This window comes from Setaria viridis, chromosome 2 (genome assembly GCF_005286985.2).
Source record: "Setaria viridis chromosome 2, Setaria_viridis_v4.0, whole genome shotgun sequence".
In the NCBI taxonomy this organism is placed as follows: domain Eukaryota; kingdom Viridiplantae; phylum Streptophyta; class Magnoliopsida; order Poales; family Poaceae; genus Setaria; species Setaria viridis.
This window is the reverse complement of record NC_048264.2, coordinates 40,753,999-40,773,833: the sequence shown is the minus strand read 5'-3', so window position 1 is coordinate 40,773,833 and position 19,835 is coordinate 40,753,999. Positions and strand designations below refer to the sequence as shown.

The 19,835-nt window shown below is 45.0% G+C and overlaps 2 protein-coding genes across 2 annotated transcripts; one reads left to right on the top strand and one right to left on the bottom strand.

Moving 5' to 3' along the window:
* Positions 1 to 323: 323 nt before the first annotated feature.
* Positions 324 to 4,128, top strand: LOC117846184 (COBRA-like protein 10). The gene has a single exon (XM_034727299.2). It carries the CDS (start codon positions 1,015 to 1,017, stop codon positions 3,043 to 3,045), a length of 2,031 nt encoding a protein of 676 aa, XP_034583190.1. The 5' UTR covers positions 324 to 1,014; the 3' UTR covers positions 3,046 to 4,128.
* A 587-nt stretch (positions 4,129 to 4,715) lies between these two features.
* LOC117846285 (rab GTPase-activating protein 22) lies at positions 4,716 to 9,817 on the bottom strand. Its single transcript, XM_034727427.2, has 11 exons — positions 8,778 to 9,817; positions 7,932 to 8,027; positions 7,704 to 7,807; positions 6,929 to 7,188; positions 6,720 to 6,842; positions 6,557 to 6,645; positions 6,362 to 6,467; positions 6,171 to 6,268; positions 5,475 to 5,750; positions 5,255 to 5,338; positions 4,716 to 5,053 (listed from the first exon to the last, which is right to left on the bottom strand). Exons 1-11 carry the CDS (start codon positions 8,877 to 8,879, stop codon positions 5,033 to 5,035), a joined length of 1,359 nt encoding a protein of 452 aa, XP_034583318.1. The 5' UTR covers positions 8,880 to 9,817; the 3' UTR covers positions 4,716 to 5,032.
* Between the last annotated feature and the right edge of the window lie 10,018 nt (positions 9,818 to 19,835).

Here is a 19,835-nt window from a genome sequence, read left to right as displayed (position 1 = left end):
CATATGCTACTTGGATAGGGAAAGGGCACTCAAATAAGAGAGTTATCAACAATCAGAAAAACTAACTCAATATTTCAGATAGGCCGATCTAACAGTTTACAAGGATTATATTCATGATTGACTTGCTCCTCCATAGTATGAATCTCAAATACTAAAGTTGAAAAAAAAAGTTTAGGATTCACGAAAATTAAGGTCCTTGCTGGCCGGGCTAGGTCCACCACCAGAGCGTACACGGCCCCATTTTCGTTTCAAGTTGGGCCACGGAAACCGATGGGCCCTTTCTCTTTTTTTTTCTTTTTTCTTTGAAGAATAATTGCACGATGTGACGATTAAAACACCCACCGCCCAAGCTAACTAATCAAGTTGTCTGCGAAAATTCGTCAGAGTTTAAGTTTCAAAGTTTCTATATTTTGTTAAAAAAATAAAATGGATATCTTTGTTATAAAAGGCAAAAAACATTGACACGCCTTGGGTGACAAGTGTAGAACTACACCATTCACGGACATGCAAATCGAGAGCAGGAGAGTTCAAATTGTTACAGGAAGTTTGCATGCAGGCGTGGGGAGTGCCGTGTGCTCTCCAGTTTCTGCCAGAAAATTTGTATTGGAAACTTGGCGCGCGCACGACCTTCCCGTTATAACGGGAGACGCTCCCGCGCCAATTCCGGTGTCCAAATGCGGCCATTTGACACGGTCTTCCCGTCTTCCTCCAGGAGACAACGCAACCCAACCACAAGCGTTGGCGTCCATCGATGGAAGCAGCGCACGCGCTCGAGAACCTCCTCAATTTTAGCAAAGCTCGCACAAAACCTGCATGCCTAATTATACCTTCATGCGCCTCCTCCCCCGTTGGAACGCATTTGCTTCCCACCACGCCTGGCCTCCCCCGTCGATCCAGCGAGGGAGCCGCCTTCCTTCTTGCCTCCTACGATCCAATCCATTCATTATTTGCTCGGACGCTTGCTATCTGGTTCCATCGTCGGCGCCGTTGTCGTTCTTGGAGCGATCGAGTTGAATGGTCATGGCAGCGCCGAAGCCGCTCCGGCGGCGGTGGGCGCTCCTGGCGGTGACGCTGCTCGCCGTGGTTACCGCCGCCGTGGCGCAGGACTATAACGACGGAGGCGGCGACGACGAGGAGGACGAGAAGAAGAAGCCGCAGTACAAGGCGCAGGAGTCGTGCAACGGCGTGTTCCTGTCGTACACGTTCATGGAGCGCACCAAGGAGTACCCGCACCTGAAGAACGCGACGGCGCAGCCGTACGCGTTCAAGGCGACGGCGACGGTGCTCAACACCATGGCCGAGGACCTCAAGGCGTGGCAGATGTTCGTGGGGTTCCAGCACAAGGAGATCCTCGTGTCCGTCGGCGGCGCCGTGCTCCTCGACGGCTCCGACCTCCCCGCCAACGTCTCCGGCGGCGTCACCTTCGCGGGGTACCCCATGGCCGACCTCCTCAACTCCATCGACACCGCCGGCGAGACGTCGCTGATCGAGAGCAAGATCGAGATCACGGGCACCCAGTTCGGCGTGAAGCCCCCCGGCAAGCCCATGCCCAAGACCATCAAGCTCACCAACCCGGCCGGCTTCCGGTGCCCGGCGCCCAACCACAAAGACGGCGTGATGTACGTGTGCTGCGTCAAGGACCGCAAGTTCAAGGCGAAGAAGGCCAACAGCACGCGGTACGTGGCGCGGCAGAAGGGCGACCTCACCTTCGCCTACGACGTGCTGCAGTCGAACGCCAACAGCTACATGGCGCAGGTGACCATCGACAACTGGAGCCCCATCAGCCGGCTGGACAACTGGAACCTCACCTGGGAGTGGAAGCGCGGCGAGTTCATCTACAGCATGAAGGGCGCCTACACGCTCCTCAAGGAAGGCCCCGCCTGCGTCTACAGCCCCGCCGCCGGCTACTACAAGGACCTCGACTTCACCCCCGTCTTCAACTGCGAGAAGCGCCCCGTCATCGTGGACCTGCCGCCGGAGCGGGAGAAGGACAAGGACGTCGGCAACGTCCCCTTCTGCTGCAAGAACGGCACCCTCCTGCCGCCGACCATGGACCCGTCCAAGTCCCGGGCCATGTTCCAGATGCAGGTGTTCAAGATGCCCCCCGACCTGAACCGCACGGCGCTGTACCCGCCGCAGGGGTGGAAGATCTCCGGGAAGCTCAACCCGCAGTACACGTGCGGGCAGCCCATCCGGGTGAGCCCCCAGGAGTTCCCGGACCCGACGGGGCTCCTGTCCTCCACCCCAGCCGTCGCGTCGTGGCAGGTGGCCTGCAACATCACGCGCCCCAAGCGCCGGGCATCCAAGTGCTGCGTCTCCTTCTCCGCCTTCTACAACGACTCGGTGGTGCCCTGCAACACCTGCGCCTGCGGCTGCGGCAACGACACGGCGACGTGCGACCCGGACGCGCGCGCCATGCTGCTCCCGCCCGAGGCGCTGCTCATCCCGTTCGAGAACCGGACGGCCAAGGCCAGGGCATGGGCCAAGATCAAGCACTGGCGGGTGCCCAACCCGATGCCCTGCGCCGACAGCTGCGGCCTCAGCATCAACTGGCACGTCATCAACAACTACAAGTCCGGCTGGTCGGTGCGCATGACCATCTTCAACTGGCAGGACTACACGTTCAAGGACTGGTTCGCCGCCGTCACCATGGGCGACCACTACAGCGGATACGAGAACGTCTACTCCTTCAACGGCACCAGGATGGACGCGCCCTTCAACAACACCATCTTCATGCAGGGCGTGCCGGGGCTCGCTTACCTCGAGCCCATCACCGACGGCAAGACGCCGGCGGACCCCAGGGTGCCAGGGAAGCAGCAGTCCGTCATCTCCTTCAAGAGGAAGGACGCGCCAAACATCAACATCGCCAAGGGGGAAGGGTTCCCCAAGAGGGTCTACTTCGACGGCGAGGAGTGCGCGCTCCCCGACAGGATACCCAAGGTGTCCAGCGCGCGCCGGCGGGCTGGGACGGTGAGCCTCGGCCAGGTCGCCATGGCGGCGGCGCTGGTGATGCTTGTGGCGCTTGTGGATTCCTGGCGCCTATGATGATGAGCGGACAGTATAATACATTCATGGGAGCTGTGTAGATCAATTGATTGCCTTACTTATAGTGCTGCATCTGCCTGAACGCATTCCGAATTCCGATTGGAGGGGTCTGTTTCCACTTGAGTTCAGAGATTACAACGATCCACTAATTAATGAAGGAGGTGCAGTTTGCACATGTACACAAAAGCATCCCAAGTGAAAACAGAGGCTCAATTCATCCATCATGTGAAGGGTGGGAGGCTGGAGAAGATGAATTTGCAGGTTTTGATGCAAGAAATGGTTGTCATGGTCATGTGGTATGTTCAGGGCTGTAAGGGGAGGAGGGCATGTAACATTTCAAGGCTGTGGTATTCGTTGAATGTTTATGCTCACTGGGTTTCCATTTTTACTTCAGTTTCTTTGGTGTACACAAGCTTATAAAATGCGTATGTATATTCTGCAGAATTAGTTCACATTATATGTCCAGTCTCCATCTCCTCCCTAGAACTAACATGTCATGAAGCCATGAGTTACTGTCAATCTATAGAATTCAGGCACTGGTGGTAGGTGTGATGTTAGAGTTCAAAGCAGAGCCAGCAGCATATCGACGTTAGTTGATCTTAAAATTCCCCCTTACTTCTGAAAAGCACCTTGCTGGCCTACTGATAGTTTTACATCATAAAAGCACTAGGCTGAAAGCATCACACGACTCGTGATGCCAATGGAAAACAAGGAAAACCATGCTAGTTTGATGGAAATGGAAGGCATTGTGTCAAGCACAAATCCTACTCCTAAATCGCCATCTATGATTGGTGAAACATTGCCATCATCATTGTCTCTAAAGCCCAGCATGCAACCTGAATCTTCTCTTTGTCCTCTAAAGTAGTACATACCAAGAACCTGATTCTATAAACGTGACATGCATATAAGATATCACTGCTGTTTTGTGAAAAGTCACATAACTTCTATTAAGTCATGCTGTCTGCTCCACATAATCTACTTTCTGACCGATTCAACTCACCTCTCACATGCATCTCTCTAGCTAGCTAATCAGCACGAACCCGAAAATTTTCGTTCGTTCAAGCTGCGCTTGCCTAAGGTCGAACGAAGCACCGAGCCGCTCGTCAACTAAAAAACACACAAGAGATTCGTGTCCATATCTAGCCATGCGTGGCCTTTGCCTCCTCTCATCCTATTTTCAACCTCTTCTTTATTTTACCATACCCCTATGTATAGTATGACTTAAATTTGCTTTTACACAAGTTACATTTACAGAAGGAATTACTCGTATGTTTTTGAACATTTTCCTATTTAATTAAGTTGGAACATTTTTCCGATGCAGACATATAATATACTTCCTTACTGAGTGAAATGGTTTTTTACTTTTACTTAGGAACATCGAAGTGTCATAAAAATGGTTTGGGCATAAGCAAGATCTAAGCCGACTTTTGTTGGAACTGATAATACTGTTATTAAGTTACAACACTGCTTCTTTTAAGTTCTAAGATTTTCTTTCACGCTTTTACTATTATTAAGTTGTTTGAATTTGTAGCGATAAACTTCGACACAAATAGCTAAGACACCTCCGCCATCCTACTTGACATTCTCTTTGGCTATACTTCAACAAGAACATTCAAGATCATGCACTGTTACAACTCTCACAGTATGGGCACAACTTTCTTGAAACATAGTTCTGCCGCAAGGTGTTGCTCATTTCAACTTGTATTGAAATAATTATGTAGGCAAGGCATGCTACCCGCACCGCCTTCTGTCTGTACAGCCAACAAAATTCTGGAGTACAACGAACGTGAGATACATACAACCGGTTGCACTCATCCTGTACTCAACCCACTAGCCTGGTAACATCAGGGTCAGTGTATATGAGGACATGTTCAGATGATTACCATCTGTGTCCTGTTAAACTTCACTCAAAATTGTGTGTAGAAAATGGTCGTGTACTTTCAAATGGTTAGAATAACCCATTGGGGAGGTATGTTCCATGGCACCTTTAAGGTTTCTTTGCTTGGACCTGTCAACGGAACAAGTGTATTGTACTTAGTCGGTTATGCCAGAAAATTAATTCACAACATATATTATCACTTTGTTTCACAAAAAAAACGTATTATCACTTTGTTACACCTTCCAGGTTCTGAAATAGACATGCTTTGGAAAACAAGTTTAGCCAACTTTTAAACTAATTCACTTTACTGCTAACATGATGGTCGCTTACCTTTTTCAAATATTTCTTGTGAAGTTTCAATGCTCCTGCGCAGGCTTTCTTGGCATCTAAATTCCCATTTACATCATTCAATATCTAAAAGGAAAGGAAAGCAAGAGTTACATTGTAGATGTACAACCCGGTCATAGATTGAAGTTGTCATTTGCCAACTACAGGTGGAAAGAATGATCAAATTTTGGAAAGAAAGGAATAGATAGGTTGTGCCTCTCACCCTGATAAGATCATCCAGTCCTCTAGCTTCTTGTAACAGCTTTTCTCTCTTTTCCTTCAGAACACTTGCAACCATGAAAACTGAAATTGGAACAGGACCATCTTCACCATCATCAGACCCATTCTTTGTATTTTCCTTATCTTTATCCTTATCCCACTTGCCAAAATGGCGCAGTCCTCTCAGTTTGGATTTAGAAACTTTATTTTTATGTACTGCGCCTGCTTCTTCACATGCTGCGAAGAATATATCTGGGTCGTATTCCAGAGCCCACATCATCTGTTGACAGGTTTGATTGAGAGAACATGAGTTAAAATTAACAGACTCATTTGGATGCTAATAATATACAGTGGCACTGCATGCTTAACATTAAAAGAAAAACAGGAGATGTGCTTCTAACTCGTAAGATATGACGACAATGTTATGTTCACGCAACTATGCAAGCGCACACAAAACACGCAACCATGCAAACAACTAAGGCATGGCATTACGTTGGTCTGGTTTGATGACTATACATAACATGTGGAAACAGGGATACACCTGTAAAGAAGAATGGAATGCTCAATTGAAGTACTTTCCATAAAGGGGTATGCCTTATAATCATGTAGATAAAAAATCACTGAGAAGAACCAATAGACATAATCAATTATCTGGTTCTATATATATTCATGATATTGTATTGCTATGGTAGCTTCATACCTCCCAGAGGTATAAGGAGTCTCCAAATGATACTTCACGCCGAAATAGTACCATGAACATACGGAACGCGAAAAGGTAGTCACCTCCACCGAGAGTTTCTGAGTGAAGGACTCAAAACAGTTAAAAACTGTTGGTAAAACTGGAAAAAAGAAGATGGATTTTTGACAATTTCATTGATACCCATTTTTTACCTAAATGGTCATGTAGCTTTGGGTCAAGAACCTGAATAATAGACGCAAGGTGTTGAAGTTGGTTGGCAACTCCCACAGATTGATCTGTGCATTTGAAATTTCCTCGCTTCAAATTTAAACATCAGAGTAATCAGAATGATGCCAAAGATGAAAGAAATGTATCACAAGAAGATTTACAAAAAAAGAAAGACCTACCAATCTACGCATCAATTTCTCAAAGCACCAAAATGCATCTGCTTCATCCTTGAGTAGCACTATCATTGGTGAGCATAAATCACTCATTCCTGTTTGAGGTATAAACGTTAGTACACCTGTAAGCTTATTTGAGAGTTTCCTCTGCATGTCAGATGTAGCTGACCTTGACAGTAACCAACATCTTTGTCAATCCATGCATACACGGCTAGAATATCCCACAACTTGGAAAGGTTTTCTTTGTTCTCATAGAACACCATGGTGCGATCAGTGCGTAGCACATCAAGCCCTATATTGATTTTCAAAGATCAACAAAAAATAGGGAGAAAAGGGTTCAAGGAAGTAGAGAAAAAGGATAGAAGGGCTAAAGCATACCAATTTGATGTAGTGTCAGCTTCCACTCAATAATTTGCTTATCTGTAATGCGTTCTGCGGATTCATCTACTTCAATTTCATTTCTTCTGGTAGCCGGAGTACCTTCTGAAGTGTTCTTGTCAGAAGTAGCCTCAAGTAAAACCAGAGGATCCTTAATAGCTCTGCCATCCTCGGTGATAAGTGGTGCTGTGATAATTTTACCACTACCAACATGAGAATCCATCTCTCGACAGTCTTCCTTCCATCTGGCATACTGTAACCTGTGTGGTTTGTAAGGGAAAATTTCAGGCTAAGTGAACATCATGTTTTATTAATGATTTTTTATTCCTAAAAATAAAAAATAACAATAAATTATTACAGAGTATTGGAAAAAGGGTCTTCAATGCTAGGATAATACAAAGGAACTGATGAAGAACAATTACTTTCTATGATAACTATGTACAAACTGAAGCTTGCCATCCGAAAAGGGTACGAAAACCTAAAATACTCTTGATGATACTGACAATTATTTATTTGCCTATACAATAGGGATCACATTACCATTTCTTGGAAGAAATAATTATCTTTAATAATAAAAGAAAAATAGAAAATGAAATGATGGTCAAATGTGGAACAACTAGTTGGAAAAGCAACTGTTTAATTGGTGATTCGACCGGCATTACTGTCACACCCTTTAACTTTAAGGTGGAAAATACTTACAAATCTCTTAAGGAGAACAAAAAAAAAGCCTATCAAATAAGAAATGGTCCATATGCTCTTTTGAGGAAGTAAGTACCTGCGTATTTGCCTGATCTCTTCCCTCTCATCGAAGGTACTTCTGGGATCGAAACAGCCAAGTAAGAATTCCCAAACCTCCCCCCTGACTGTTGGATGCACACCCTAAAAGTAGATCACATTGATTGGTATAAATATTACAGGATCATAATTCGTAGAAGAAACATCTGTAGGACAAGGGGCAGATATGAAACTGAGAAACAAGAACTCCAAAAATGAGGAATCTTACTCCTGTTTGTATCCGTCTTAGGACTGAGGCAATATCAAGACAGCCATCAGCACTAAATGCAGCCTGCCATTTCCGGGCACTTAACGTTTTGCCAGCCTGAAACGAAGAAATACTGAAATATATAAGATAGAGTTGCTCAGAACAAGAGAGGACTGTTTTGTAGACAAAAACCAGGAGTGACATTAACCATCAACGGTTGTCCTAGCATTCTAAAAGGACACTTTCTCCGAGTAAAAGATGCTATGAATATTTCAAGCAGGTATGGTATAGGGGTAGGAGCAGGTAAGCATGCACCCAGTCTCTTTGTCTTTGAATTGAACTAATGGTAACTATTTCATAAGCAGAGCAACTGGACTTCCGCAGCACAAAAGAGATATGACAGAGCTGAACGCATTGAATGAGCTCGTTTGTCAGGCGCTAATGAGGCTGAAAGGAAATGATATTGTATTAAGAAAAAGATGAAGCTTGATAGTGTTAATATTGCACAAAAAACATTTGTTCTTTATTAATCACCAACTTAAACAGCAAATTGAAGATATATTTATGCCTTATTGAAGCAATGCACCCATAAATTTTCCATCTGTTCAATTAAGCTTCGTTTTTGTCATTCTTTTTTTTTTGAAAGGGCGGCAAGAGATTTGCTGCGAGTTTTATTAGACGATAGTTTCTGTCGTCCTTTATCACACCAAAACTGTAGCAGCCAAATTCTTTGTTTTTTACCCTGAACACGAAATTGGCCAAATTCTAAATAGTCTAATGTGCATGGTCACACAACAATAACTAAACTAACAGATAGAGAACGAAATAAAAGACCGAGGGATGAAGGGGGAGGAAAAAAAAACAGACCTTGATCTTGAACTTGCTCTTGGGCACATCGTCCGTGCAATCCGACCGGACCTCGTAGTAGGAATCCGCGGGCGTGCCGCTGCTGAGCCCCCACTTCAGCATCTTCGAGCTCAATCAACGGCAGCACGCCACAAAGGCCAAGAGGTCAAATCCAACGAAGACGCTTGGAACGAATGATAGCAACACCTTGGCGTGCGTTCAGCAAGGACCCCCAACAACCGATTGGCCTTCCAAGATTGACCCAAGAAGCAACCAGGATGAAGCGGGATGACGCGGAGCCGATCCCCCCTCGAACCAGCCTGCCTGCCTCCTGGGAGTGGGGACCGCAGGAGGAGGAGGAAGGTGAGGTTAAGGGGGGACGGGGTCGGGGCGAGCCGGGGAGGCCGGGTGGGGTTAAATTAGGAGGAGGAGGAGGTCGGGAGCGACGGGGAGGGAGGGGTGGGAGGAGGAGGACGACCGGTTCCAAGCTGCCGCCAGGCTCCCCCAGCTCGCCGGCTTCCCCGGGCATTCTTTGGTCTTTGCCCATAGTTGGACGGTACTACGAGTTCGCGTTGTCGGAAATGGACAGGTACACGCCAGCGTCAGATTTCGTGGGTAGGTATGGCCGTTAACTGCTTTAACTAACGGGCTTTGCTTTTCAGCTTGACGGCCGGCCGGAGCCCAAAATTGAACATGAAATTCTTGGCTCCTGCCCATCCCCGCAAGCGCTAGTACCAGAGTGCCCATAAAATCATTTCCAAAAAAAAAAAACAAATTGCCCATGAAATTTGCGGAAACCACACCCCAAGATGCTTTCCCAACTCCCTACCATGCCACCTACCTCGCCTCGCCTGGAGGGCAGCGCCGTGGCCGACGGCATAGCGCGGGGCGGCGGTGGCGCATGGAGATCAGCGCGGCTGCCGACGACGCTGCGCGGGGTGGCGGGGCAGTAGCAATATAGCCGAGTAGCGGCGTCGGTACTCGGTAGGGCACCTGCAGCAGCAGCGAAGCAGCGGCAGGGGCGGAGCAGCCGCTGCTGCGGATGTGCGCGCGCGGTGGGCCGAAGCTGACGAAGAAAGGAGCGGTGGAGGATAGATGTGCAGCATGATCGGATAAGGAAAAAAATATAATAAAGGGAAGAAAAAATAAACAGAGAAACAAAGAAATACTCCGTATTAGTTAATCTCTAATTATATTAATTAGTCCTTTTCATTTCACAAGAAATCACACTACAGATTGATAAAATCACACTACAACCAAGTAAATAGCCAAGAGAACAACATAAATTTAACCTTTTTTATTCATTCATGAAAAAAAAATAAGAGAAAAGTTTTGCCAAACAAACGGTTTCAGCTTTTCGTAAGAGGAATCACAACCCACAGCTGGCTATTTGGAGGAGTGGAGACCTACCAAATAGACCCTTATTAACATTTTCGAACAGGTGACTAGGTAAGTCGCGTTAGAGGACCTCAGATAGCAATGCAGTTTCATGTCATGTACACATTTTCTTATATATTCCTATATATTTCTGTTTGCCCAAAAGAACGAGTTCTGACGCACCTTGAAGATGATGATCGTGGAGATCTTGGCTAAACATAGCCGTATGTTTTTTTTTCTTACATGTAAGCTCCATCTTCCTACATCTTCATAAAAGGAACATCGGTCCTCAATTATTAAAGAACCTTCAAAATTTAAAACACAAATGGTGTAATATAGGTAGTTGCTCGCCACGTGGCTTCAGCATTGCGCTGGTAGCCAATCGCGCCGTCGACGCCGGCCGGCCGGCGTTGATTGCCGCATGTCCGCCAGTTCGCGTGCCTCCAACGCAAGGCGTCGTCCTTGCGTCGCGAAGAAATCGAAGCCTCCGCACGCTAACAGCCTTCCCCCTCTTCCAACCAATGCGCTCCTTGCCATCATCTCGGGAGATGTTGAGGCAGCACCTTAATTTGGTATCCCCCGCTAGAGCCAACCTGATGCTGCCAGTCACGGCCATGCGGCAAGAGCAGCGTGCTGCCGCGAGCGGTCTTTGAGGGGAAACTGTAAGCTGCATCTTCCTTGGTTTTGCAGGTTGTAGCTGCTACAGTACTGCTTCCTCCCGTGCGCTCATCTCTCCGTTGTGGACGCAGCCGAAGGCTTTGGGAACTGGGATCGACATCGAGGCCGCCGTCCGCTCCGCTAACGATCTCTGTACCTTCTGCGTGTATGCAAACCATACGCCATGCATCCCTCTGTCTTTGTTGCATTGCTAGGACATGGCTCATTATCCTCCTCTGCTTTCAATTTTTCTGCACATTCGGAAGGATCGTAGGAAGTTCCAATCGTATGCGTGCAGAATGTAATCGATGTGGAGCTGGAGGTTGGAGCTGTAGCATACACAAGTTGCTTGACAAATTCTTGCTGTGTGTGCTCTGAAGCAACCTTGCCAATAATTGTTCTGTTTCTCCATGGTGGCCTCCAATAGTCCAATTGCAAGTGGGGTTCTAAGAGCAACAAAAATCCTTTACGGCATGTAGTAGCTTTTGTTGGAGATTTCATGATGATAGGTTTAAATGTTCAATTTATCTAAACTTAATTCAGTTCTAAAGGTGCTTGGAGCATACATAAACAATTAGTGTCGTCAGAGTTGGCCTCTGTGGTAGGTTCCTGATCGATAGATCAATGCAGACTCCAAAGGTCCGTAGCACTGTGCTGTTGTGCTAGGCGTCTCAGACCACCATGGTTGTTGTTGGTGACCTCTATCTATTTTTCCCTCTTTCGTTTTCTCAAAAAGGAAAAAAAAAACAGAGATGGCAAGCGAATGACCTTTACATTGCTTTTTGTTTCGCCTTTTTTCAGGAGTGTGCGGATTGTTAACCAGCAGGAGTTTCATCGTATGCATCTATCCATGTGAACCTTAGTCAGTCCATGTTAACATAACTATCTACTCTCAGTTCCTTAGAGTAGTTTATTAAAACAGTGTCGATTCAAAGTGCGTGGGGTTCCAAAGTTATTTTCATGATGATGAGCCTTTCTATTTGTACCTGCACTTGTGTGCCTCTTTGCATATTTTACAGATTGTATGTGTTTACAGACCTTGAAGTTTGTATCTGATTGTACCAGTCTTTTTGTACTTCTACACCTTCCTTCATCTCCTAAGTCCTAATTAAGATATTTCTTCGCTGATAGCAGGTTCCATGGTGTAATAATTTGATGTAGTCTGTTTGCAGAAATTTCCCCTTCTAGTTAGATGCTTTGAACTATTTCAATTTAGTCGCCCATTAATTCCCATTTATCCGTAGCCTCATATGTTACCTAACAATATCCTGTACAAGGCCTGTACCTGCGCGAAACACATGGCAGCCTTACTTGAGGGGGTATAACCTTATACGGTATACGTAGTATAGGCGGGCGCTTTGCTGGCGTCGAGTTTTCCTTTATCCTTGTCTTTAAAATAAACATGTAAATCTCTTCTATATTAATAGAAATGGCACAGCCCGTGCCGTTCGTTCAAAAAAAAAATCCTGTACAAGAGACCAGCCTCCCTCATTTAACCTCTGAAAATTTTCGCCCTTTTTAATTGCAGTACACCAAAATACCAACTAAACTATGATTGCCTCAGCTTTGTGTTATCATCCTCAACGAACACTTGGAAAAATCAATGAGGCAAGAGAACTAGATCCACATTATTCATTCAGTTGATGTGGCTTGCACTGCCTAAAGTTAGCTAATTCTCTTTTGTCCAGGATTTGGATCACTGATCTATCTTTTCTAGGACTACTGTACCTACTCCGTTTGATCGAGGTCGTTTTCGCAATGATATACGTTGAATGTATGCTCCCTAAATCGCAAATGGAAACATAACGAAGAACCTCTTTGATGTCTGTATGTACCTTCTGTCATCTACATTGCTACATATGTTGTACTCCCTCCGTCCCAAATTACTATTCGTTTTGGCATTTCTAGATACATAGCTTTTGCTATGTATCTAGATATAATATATATCTAGGTGCATAACAAAAGTTATGCATTTAGAAAAATCAAAACGAATTATAATTTGGGACAGAGGGAGTAGCTCTACTTCTTCCATACCTTTCATTCAAATATTAAAAATAAATATGTAAAGAGTACTATAAGAATTGAAAACGTAATTTGCATAGCCCATTAGCGTTCGTAGCACTAGCTATCAAACCAACAAAAATCGTAAATCCTCGAGACGACCATGCAAGCGTAATGCACATGGACGAAGTAGGCGCGGCGTCGCGCGCCTCCCTTCCTAGTATTATTAGTCTATGCATGAAATCTATGGCTCAGAATTGGTCTTCAATTATTACCTCTTCAACTTTCGTGATTTATGCTAAAAATAATCCACATGTTATGAGTAGACCGAGCAAAATGCGGACCAGGTTAGGCTCGGGCCGGGCTGGCAAGAAGCTCAGAATGTTTCGAGCTAAAAACATGACCAAGCCCGCCCACTAACGTCTTTCGGAACAAGCTGGGCCTATTTGCCGGGTGGCTAGTGAAGTGAACTTTTTTTATTTTTTATTTTACTATTTTGTAAAAATATATAGTCGGATGAAAAAATTGCAAAACTAGTCTACTGTCGCCGGCTGGGTCGGCAGTAAGGCGCTTCCGCCGGCCCAGGCGGCGGTTGGGCCGGCGGAAGAGCTTTGCTGCTGGCGGGTAATGGTACACCCCTCCGCACCATATTTTTAAAAAATCATAACTAATTCATATCAACTTGGATGGAGATAAACTTTATATGAAAATTGTAGATCTCTACAACTTTTTAGTTAAAACTTTTTTCATTTGATGTCATATTGGTGCTCAAATAATCGACACAAGTTTTAGATCCAAAAATATTTTTTGAAAATATGGTGCGGAGGGGTGTACCGTTACCGCCGGCTGGGCCGCGGTAAAGCTCTTCCGCCGGCCCAACCGCCGCCTGGGCTGGTGGAAGCGCCTTATCGCTGGTCCAGCCGGCGACAGTAGACTAGTTTTGCAATTTTTTCATCCGACTATATATTTTTGCAAAATGCTAAAATAAAAAATAAAAAAATAAAAAAAATTCTAGTGAAGCGCAGGCAACCTATATGACTTCCGAAATTTATTTTGTTACTTGGCTTTTCTGATTGGAGATCCGTACAACGACTGAGATTGTGAATTTTCTTGGATGCGAAGCGGGTTCACAGGCGCTGGTGGAAATCTGACGAACAGGTGTTAACAACTGAGCGGAGGACGCGGATGAGAATCTAATTTGGATTTCAAACTTCAAATATAATTTTCTCTTAAACCGTCACTCCAATTTGAAATCCATTTGAACCACCCTGTTGTTTGGAATTAATGCAACAGAATAAGATCCAATATAAGTATATTTTTATTTTCCTAATATATTTTGAAAATCAACATTCAGATTGTACTATTTCAACATTTTAGACACGCTACTTCAACATTTCCATACAAAATGTTGATCTAGTTTATCCGAATCGTTGAACTAAAGTTGAGAAAATGTTGAACCTAGTACTTTAAAATGTTGACTATATTAGTTTAACAGTTTAAACGTGTTAGTTTAATTTTATGTAAAAATGCTAAAATAGTATAATTAGAATGATGAATAGTATTTTTAATCCAAAATGTTGATTAAACACTTTGGGTTGAAATTGACGTCATCGTACATCTGGTAAGTAATTAGCTAATAGATATTATAATTAGAAGAATGGGGAAAGGAAAAAATAAATAGAATCTTATCTACTGCCGCACCGCATGTGCCGGGAACAAGACTTGTATGAGATTCGTGGGCCGTTAATAGTAGAAATCAGCGCGGTGGGCCTGATGGACTTTTAAAGCCATGAAGCTTAACCAGCTTCCACAAGTCAGGACCTCCAGTGCAGCGGGCTGTCTGGCTTCGCTTATCGCGGCGCACATATTACAACACTGACTGGCGGCGACACGCCGGCTCGCCGCCATGCGTGCTCCGCCGGCAGCCCACCAGGCCGCCACCGCGCTCGTGGGCCTAGAGAGAGGTGCTCGGCCGCATGCCGCATGCAAGCGGCCTTGCTTGTCCGGTGGCGCTCTGGCGTAGACAAGTCCGGCCGCGTGATCTCTCTCCCCAAACGACAAGAAACGGCCGTGCCTCAACCCTTATTGCGCGCAGAAACGGATAGTAATTTCGTTTTGCCGCCTACGTTCACGCTAGTGCCTTTAAATATTTTTTTAAAAAGAAATTATCTCCTGCCTCTAGGACCGCACGAACCAAATTTTATGTCAAATTCAATTCGAAAGGTAATCATTGAAATAGAAATAAATTAATTTTCAGTTTCAGTCTCGCTCGTCAGGAACTTTGTGTTACGCGGAAATATGCCACGCTAAATACATGAGCATTGAACGTGTAGCGTGCAGAGGAGCTCCTTCCAAACCCGTCAGTTTTGGTCGTCAACACTTTGCCTGTGTTCTTCTACTACAGCTGTGTGCTGTGCCCGAGCCCGACGCAAATGCTGCACCGATCGAGTGTGACGATCGACGACCCTGCAGCAGACTACTCAAAAGCCAAGTTGCACGAAGAAGTTTAGGCTGCTCGATGTATACGATGAAAAGAGGGGGCATGATGATACATGCCCAACTATACGGCACCCAAAATAAAAACGTGCATTTTTCTAACAACAATAGTCCTCGGCCAACCTGATCTTGTCGCTCTACTAACTCTGTGATGATCGCGAAGCATCAACGATAGGCACCACCGTACCAGCTTTCCCGAGACACGATCCTACCCTGCATCCACCAGCGGAAACGAAAAGACGAAAACTTAGGAAGCTGATGACATATGTGTGGTCCGGATCCTCAGATGGAATATTCCATATCTTGTTCCTCGATCCATTCAAACCTGCTCAGGTAGTGATCAATTAAGCTTAATTAATTATCTTCATAATAATGTTAATGATGTGTCTTGTTCTTGGCTTTGGTGCTAGTGTTACCTTATAATGTATCTCTAGTCACCTAGTCAACTGTAAAGAATGAAGTTTGGCAAAGTAAAATAAAGGAAGCACACTACTCAATCACCCGCCTAGCAGTGTAGTCGTGTGGTTGCCATATAATACGTTTCGAGTTGATTCGGAAAAGAGGAGTAAATTTTCTTATTGCCAGCTGATATGCGCTCGTGATCTCGTTGGCAAATCCACTTGCATCAAAGTGTTCTTAAAATGACGTACTGTCATATAAGATTATAATCCACCTAAATTGTATAAATAAATTAAATTATAGGTCATATGTACTATGATAAAAGACCACCTTAGGATCACATGGTGACCACAAATAATCTGAAATAAGCTAATCTTGGATAGTTTATTTCAAATTATTTTTGTCCCCACGATGATCTTTTACTCTACTACTCTTGATCATAATCCAACTTATATAATCTAGGAGGGAAACAAACTGGCCCTTGGACATACACTTAATTAGAGTAAACCTTCTAGCGAACTCAAGATAGTCCCACTAGTGTGTGGCTCCTATATTTTGTGGATAGGAAATGCGTCCGTCAGTTGACGGCTCTTAAGTACCAAATCCATGCCATCAACTCCTACATAAACACATAAAAGATGATCATCAACAGTAGTGGTAGGAGTTATTACTAATGAATTCCACAAGTGTTGGTGAATATTTGTATGCAGGTCCATTAAAGGAGAAAACACACCTCAAGAGCAAGAAAACACACTCTCAACCAATCATGAGCAAACACACAGATTGAAGGGCCCACAAACAGGAGTAAACCGATTAGATTCACCACAAAACACCCCGTACCCAAGTGAGGACCCACCTGGCAGCCACCCAGCCAAAGGCGATTGCTAGAGGCGGCCGAACCCCTGGTTCGGCCGAACCCAGGGTGGTCGCCAGTTACCGACCTTGCAATGTTGGTTAAGGAAGATTCCTCGAAAGTTCCCCTCGGGAACTGACCCCAAGTGCATATAAATAGAAGGGGAGGGGTCTTATTTCAAGACACACCACCAACGCCACTCAAGAGTAGTTTAGAGCTTTATTACAAAGGCGAAGTGTTGCCTAGCTAGTGCTTAGAGTAGGGGGAGAGTGAGGGGTAGTTCGGGAGAAGTGCCGAGGTGTCGGCACTCTCCTCTCAGCTTGTACCTCTATGGATGCTGGCTTCCTTCTGAGTAAAGTGAGTTAGTATTCGAGATTCCTTCTTATAGTGTTATACTTGGTTCTTATGCATTAGTCTTATATCCTCACTATGTTTATATGCTTGGCTTATATGCTCGTATGCTAGTCATATACCCTTGCTATCATAGTATAGGCTTGTATGCTCTCATGTATGCCTTGAGATCTTGATATAGTATACACTAGTAGCGCTTATATTTAAGTGAGATCAGTTCTCTCACTCGCGGGTTTGTCGCTCTGTATTTATACAGTGCTATAGTTTGCTACGGGGATCCAGACGTAGTGAGACTGTAGTAGTAATCAGTAGCGTAGACGTGGTGTAGGCTAAGGGTTATCCTTCATTTGCCTTATATCCCACGGGTTGCTAGAGGTAGGCAGCAGGTAGTGACAGCCCTGTCCGTCCTTTGTAATCCTCCACGTTTGGATATAGCGTAGAGCCGTTGGCTGGAGGTGCCTGACTAATTCAGGGTAAGCCGGTGCCCGAAGTGAGTATCTTGACCCGAGAGATCGACCTTTAACTTACCTATAGTGCTACCTTTAGGGATCCTCTCTACCCTCGCCACCTATCTTGGTGTGTGTGAAAATCAAAGGGCAATTGGTTGAAAGCATGCCTTCGTTGGAGGGTCGCCCTATGTGTTTATATGGACGCTTTGAATGGCGCAAGATTTACAGGATGTAACAAACTTGGAGTGCCAGCCAAGAGATCTTGTTTTACAAGAGATTACAACAACTAATTCTATCTACACAGCTATGCAAGATCTCTTGGCCAAATGCATGTCTCAGGTTGTTATGAGATTACAAGACACAACACGTAGGAAACTATATCTTCTAATAGCCGCCCTCAATCATAACCGTGCTAGGTTAAGATTGACTTTGAAGTTCTCTAGGAGCTGGACCGATAGAGCCTTTGTAAATCCGTCTGCAACCTGATCTCCAGTTGGAACATAATCTATGTCAAGTAGTTTCTGAGACACCCGCTCTCTCACAAAATGTTAATCTACCACAATGTGCTTTGTTCTAGCATGAAAAACGGGATTGGCTGACAAATATTTGGCTCCCATATTATCACACCACAACTTTGCTGCTCTTGGGCTGTTTATCCCTAACTCAAATAACAAAGCTTGCACCCATATAATTTCTGTCGTGGCATTAGCTAGGGCCTTGTATTTAGATTTTGTGCTTGACCTTGACACTGTGGGTTGTTTCCTAGCACTCCATGTCACTAGATTTGTGCCCAAAAATACTGCGAATCCCCCTGTAGATTTCCTGTCATCTAGACTGCCAGCCCAATCTGCATTAGAGAATGCACTGAATAAAGTAGAGTCTGACCTGACTATATTGAGTCCCAAATCAGTACATTGTTTTATATACCTGAGGATCCGCTTCACTGCAGCCCAATGTGTTGTAGTAGGAGCATGAAGAAATTGACAAACCTTATTAACTGGAAAAGCAAAGTCCGGTCTTATCAAGTTTAAATACTGTAAAGCACCAACTACACTTCTATATTGAGTTGTATCTTTTTCACCAAGAGGTGTTCCTTCATGGAGAGATAGTTTTTCACTTATAGAGAGAGGTGTACTTATTGGTTTGCAATCTGACATGCCTACTCTTTTCAACAAATCTGATGCATAGTTGTCTTGTGTAAGAATGATGCCACCACGTACCTTATTGACCTCAATCCCAAGGAAGTGGTGAAGGTTTCCGAGATACTTTAATGCAAACTCTTCTTTGAGATCATCCAATAGAGCCATAGTTGCCTTCAGTGTGGGTCTTACAACAATGATGTCGTCAACATAAACAAGCACAAACATATGATATTTCCTTTATTAAAGAAAAATAGGGACGTATCAGCTTTGGAAGCTTTGAAGCCATGGATTCTTAGCTTAGTGCTCAACCGTGAGTACCAGGCTCTGGGAGCCTATTTTAAGCCATACAACACCTTATCAAGTTTGCAAACATAGCTAGGTCTTGACAAATCTTCATACCCTGGTGGTTGTTGCATGTAAATCTCTTCCTCTAAGACACCATGGAGAAAAGCATTCTGAACATCAAGTTGTCGTAAGCTCCATCCTCGAGACATGGCAATGGAAAGAATAATACGAATAGTGGCATGTTTATCAACAGGACTAAAGGTATATCCTCATAGTCTACACCATACCTCTGCTTAAAGCCCTTTGCAACAAAGCGAGCCTTGTATCGATCTAAACTGCCATCAGACTTCCTTTTAATCTTATAAACCCACTTAAATCCTATAACATTTCTTCCTTTTCGAGGAGGGACAAGATGCCATGTTCTATTTTTCATTAAGGTTGAGTGCTCTAAATCCATAGCAGCTTTCCAATTAACATCATGCAACGCTTCCTCTAAATTGTGGGGCTCACCAGAAGAAGTAAAACAACCATACTTAATGGTGCCATCGGTATATACCTTTGGTTTTCTAATGCCACCCTACGGACGTGTTCGTGACCGTGTAGCTTCAGCTGCATCAGCTCTTGCCGCAGAGGATCCTTGAGATAAAAACTCCTCCAGTGCAAGTAATGATGGCTCCGGTGCTGGGAGACCAAATGGCGTTGGTGCTGCCACCCTGTCCCCCTGCCGCGCAGCATCGAATTGGCCAGCATGGGATCCAGGCGGGACCGCACCGCTGGGCACCTGAGACGTGGTAGGAGGAGACTCGTTCGGTGTAGATTGTTGGGGAGCAAACGCAGGCGTACTTCTAGGAATGGATCCCCGAGCATGATATGCTGCCAGGGACCGTGCTCGTATCAGCATGGTGTTCCACGCCATCCGCAGGGACCTTCGGTACATCAATATTTGATGTGTTTTGCTCCTGAGAATCAACACAAACTTCACTAGAATTGTGAGCAGGGTTAGCCATTAAATCAGATACATGATCAACCACACTGTTAACCCCAAACCTAGTCATATCAGGATTCAAGA

Excerpts from the sequence above, each read along its gene's own strand:
- LOC117846184 (XM_034727299.2), top strand. The coding sequence starts at position 1,015 with ATGGTCATGGCAGCGCCGAAGCCGCTCCGGCGGCGGTGGGCGCTCCTG.
- LOC117846285 (XM_034727427.2), bottom strand. The coding sequence starts at position 8,879 with ATGCTGAAGTGGGGGCTCAGCAGCGGCACGCCCGCGGATTCCTACTAC. Across the intron at positions 6,843-6,928 it reads GCTGACACTACATCAAATTG|GGCTTGATGTGCTACGCACT; the intron begins GTATGCTTTAGC and ends AAATCAATATAG. Across the intron at positions 5,751-6,170 it reads ACTCCTTATACCTCTGGGAG|ATGATGTGGGCTCTGGAATA; the intron begins GTATGAAGCTAC and ends ACCTGTCAACAG.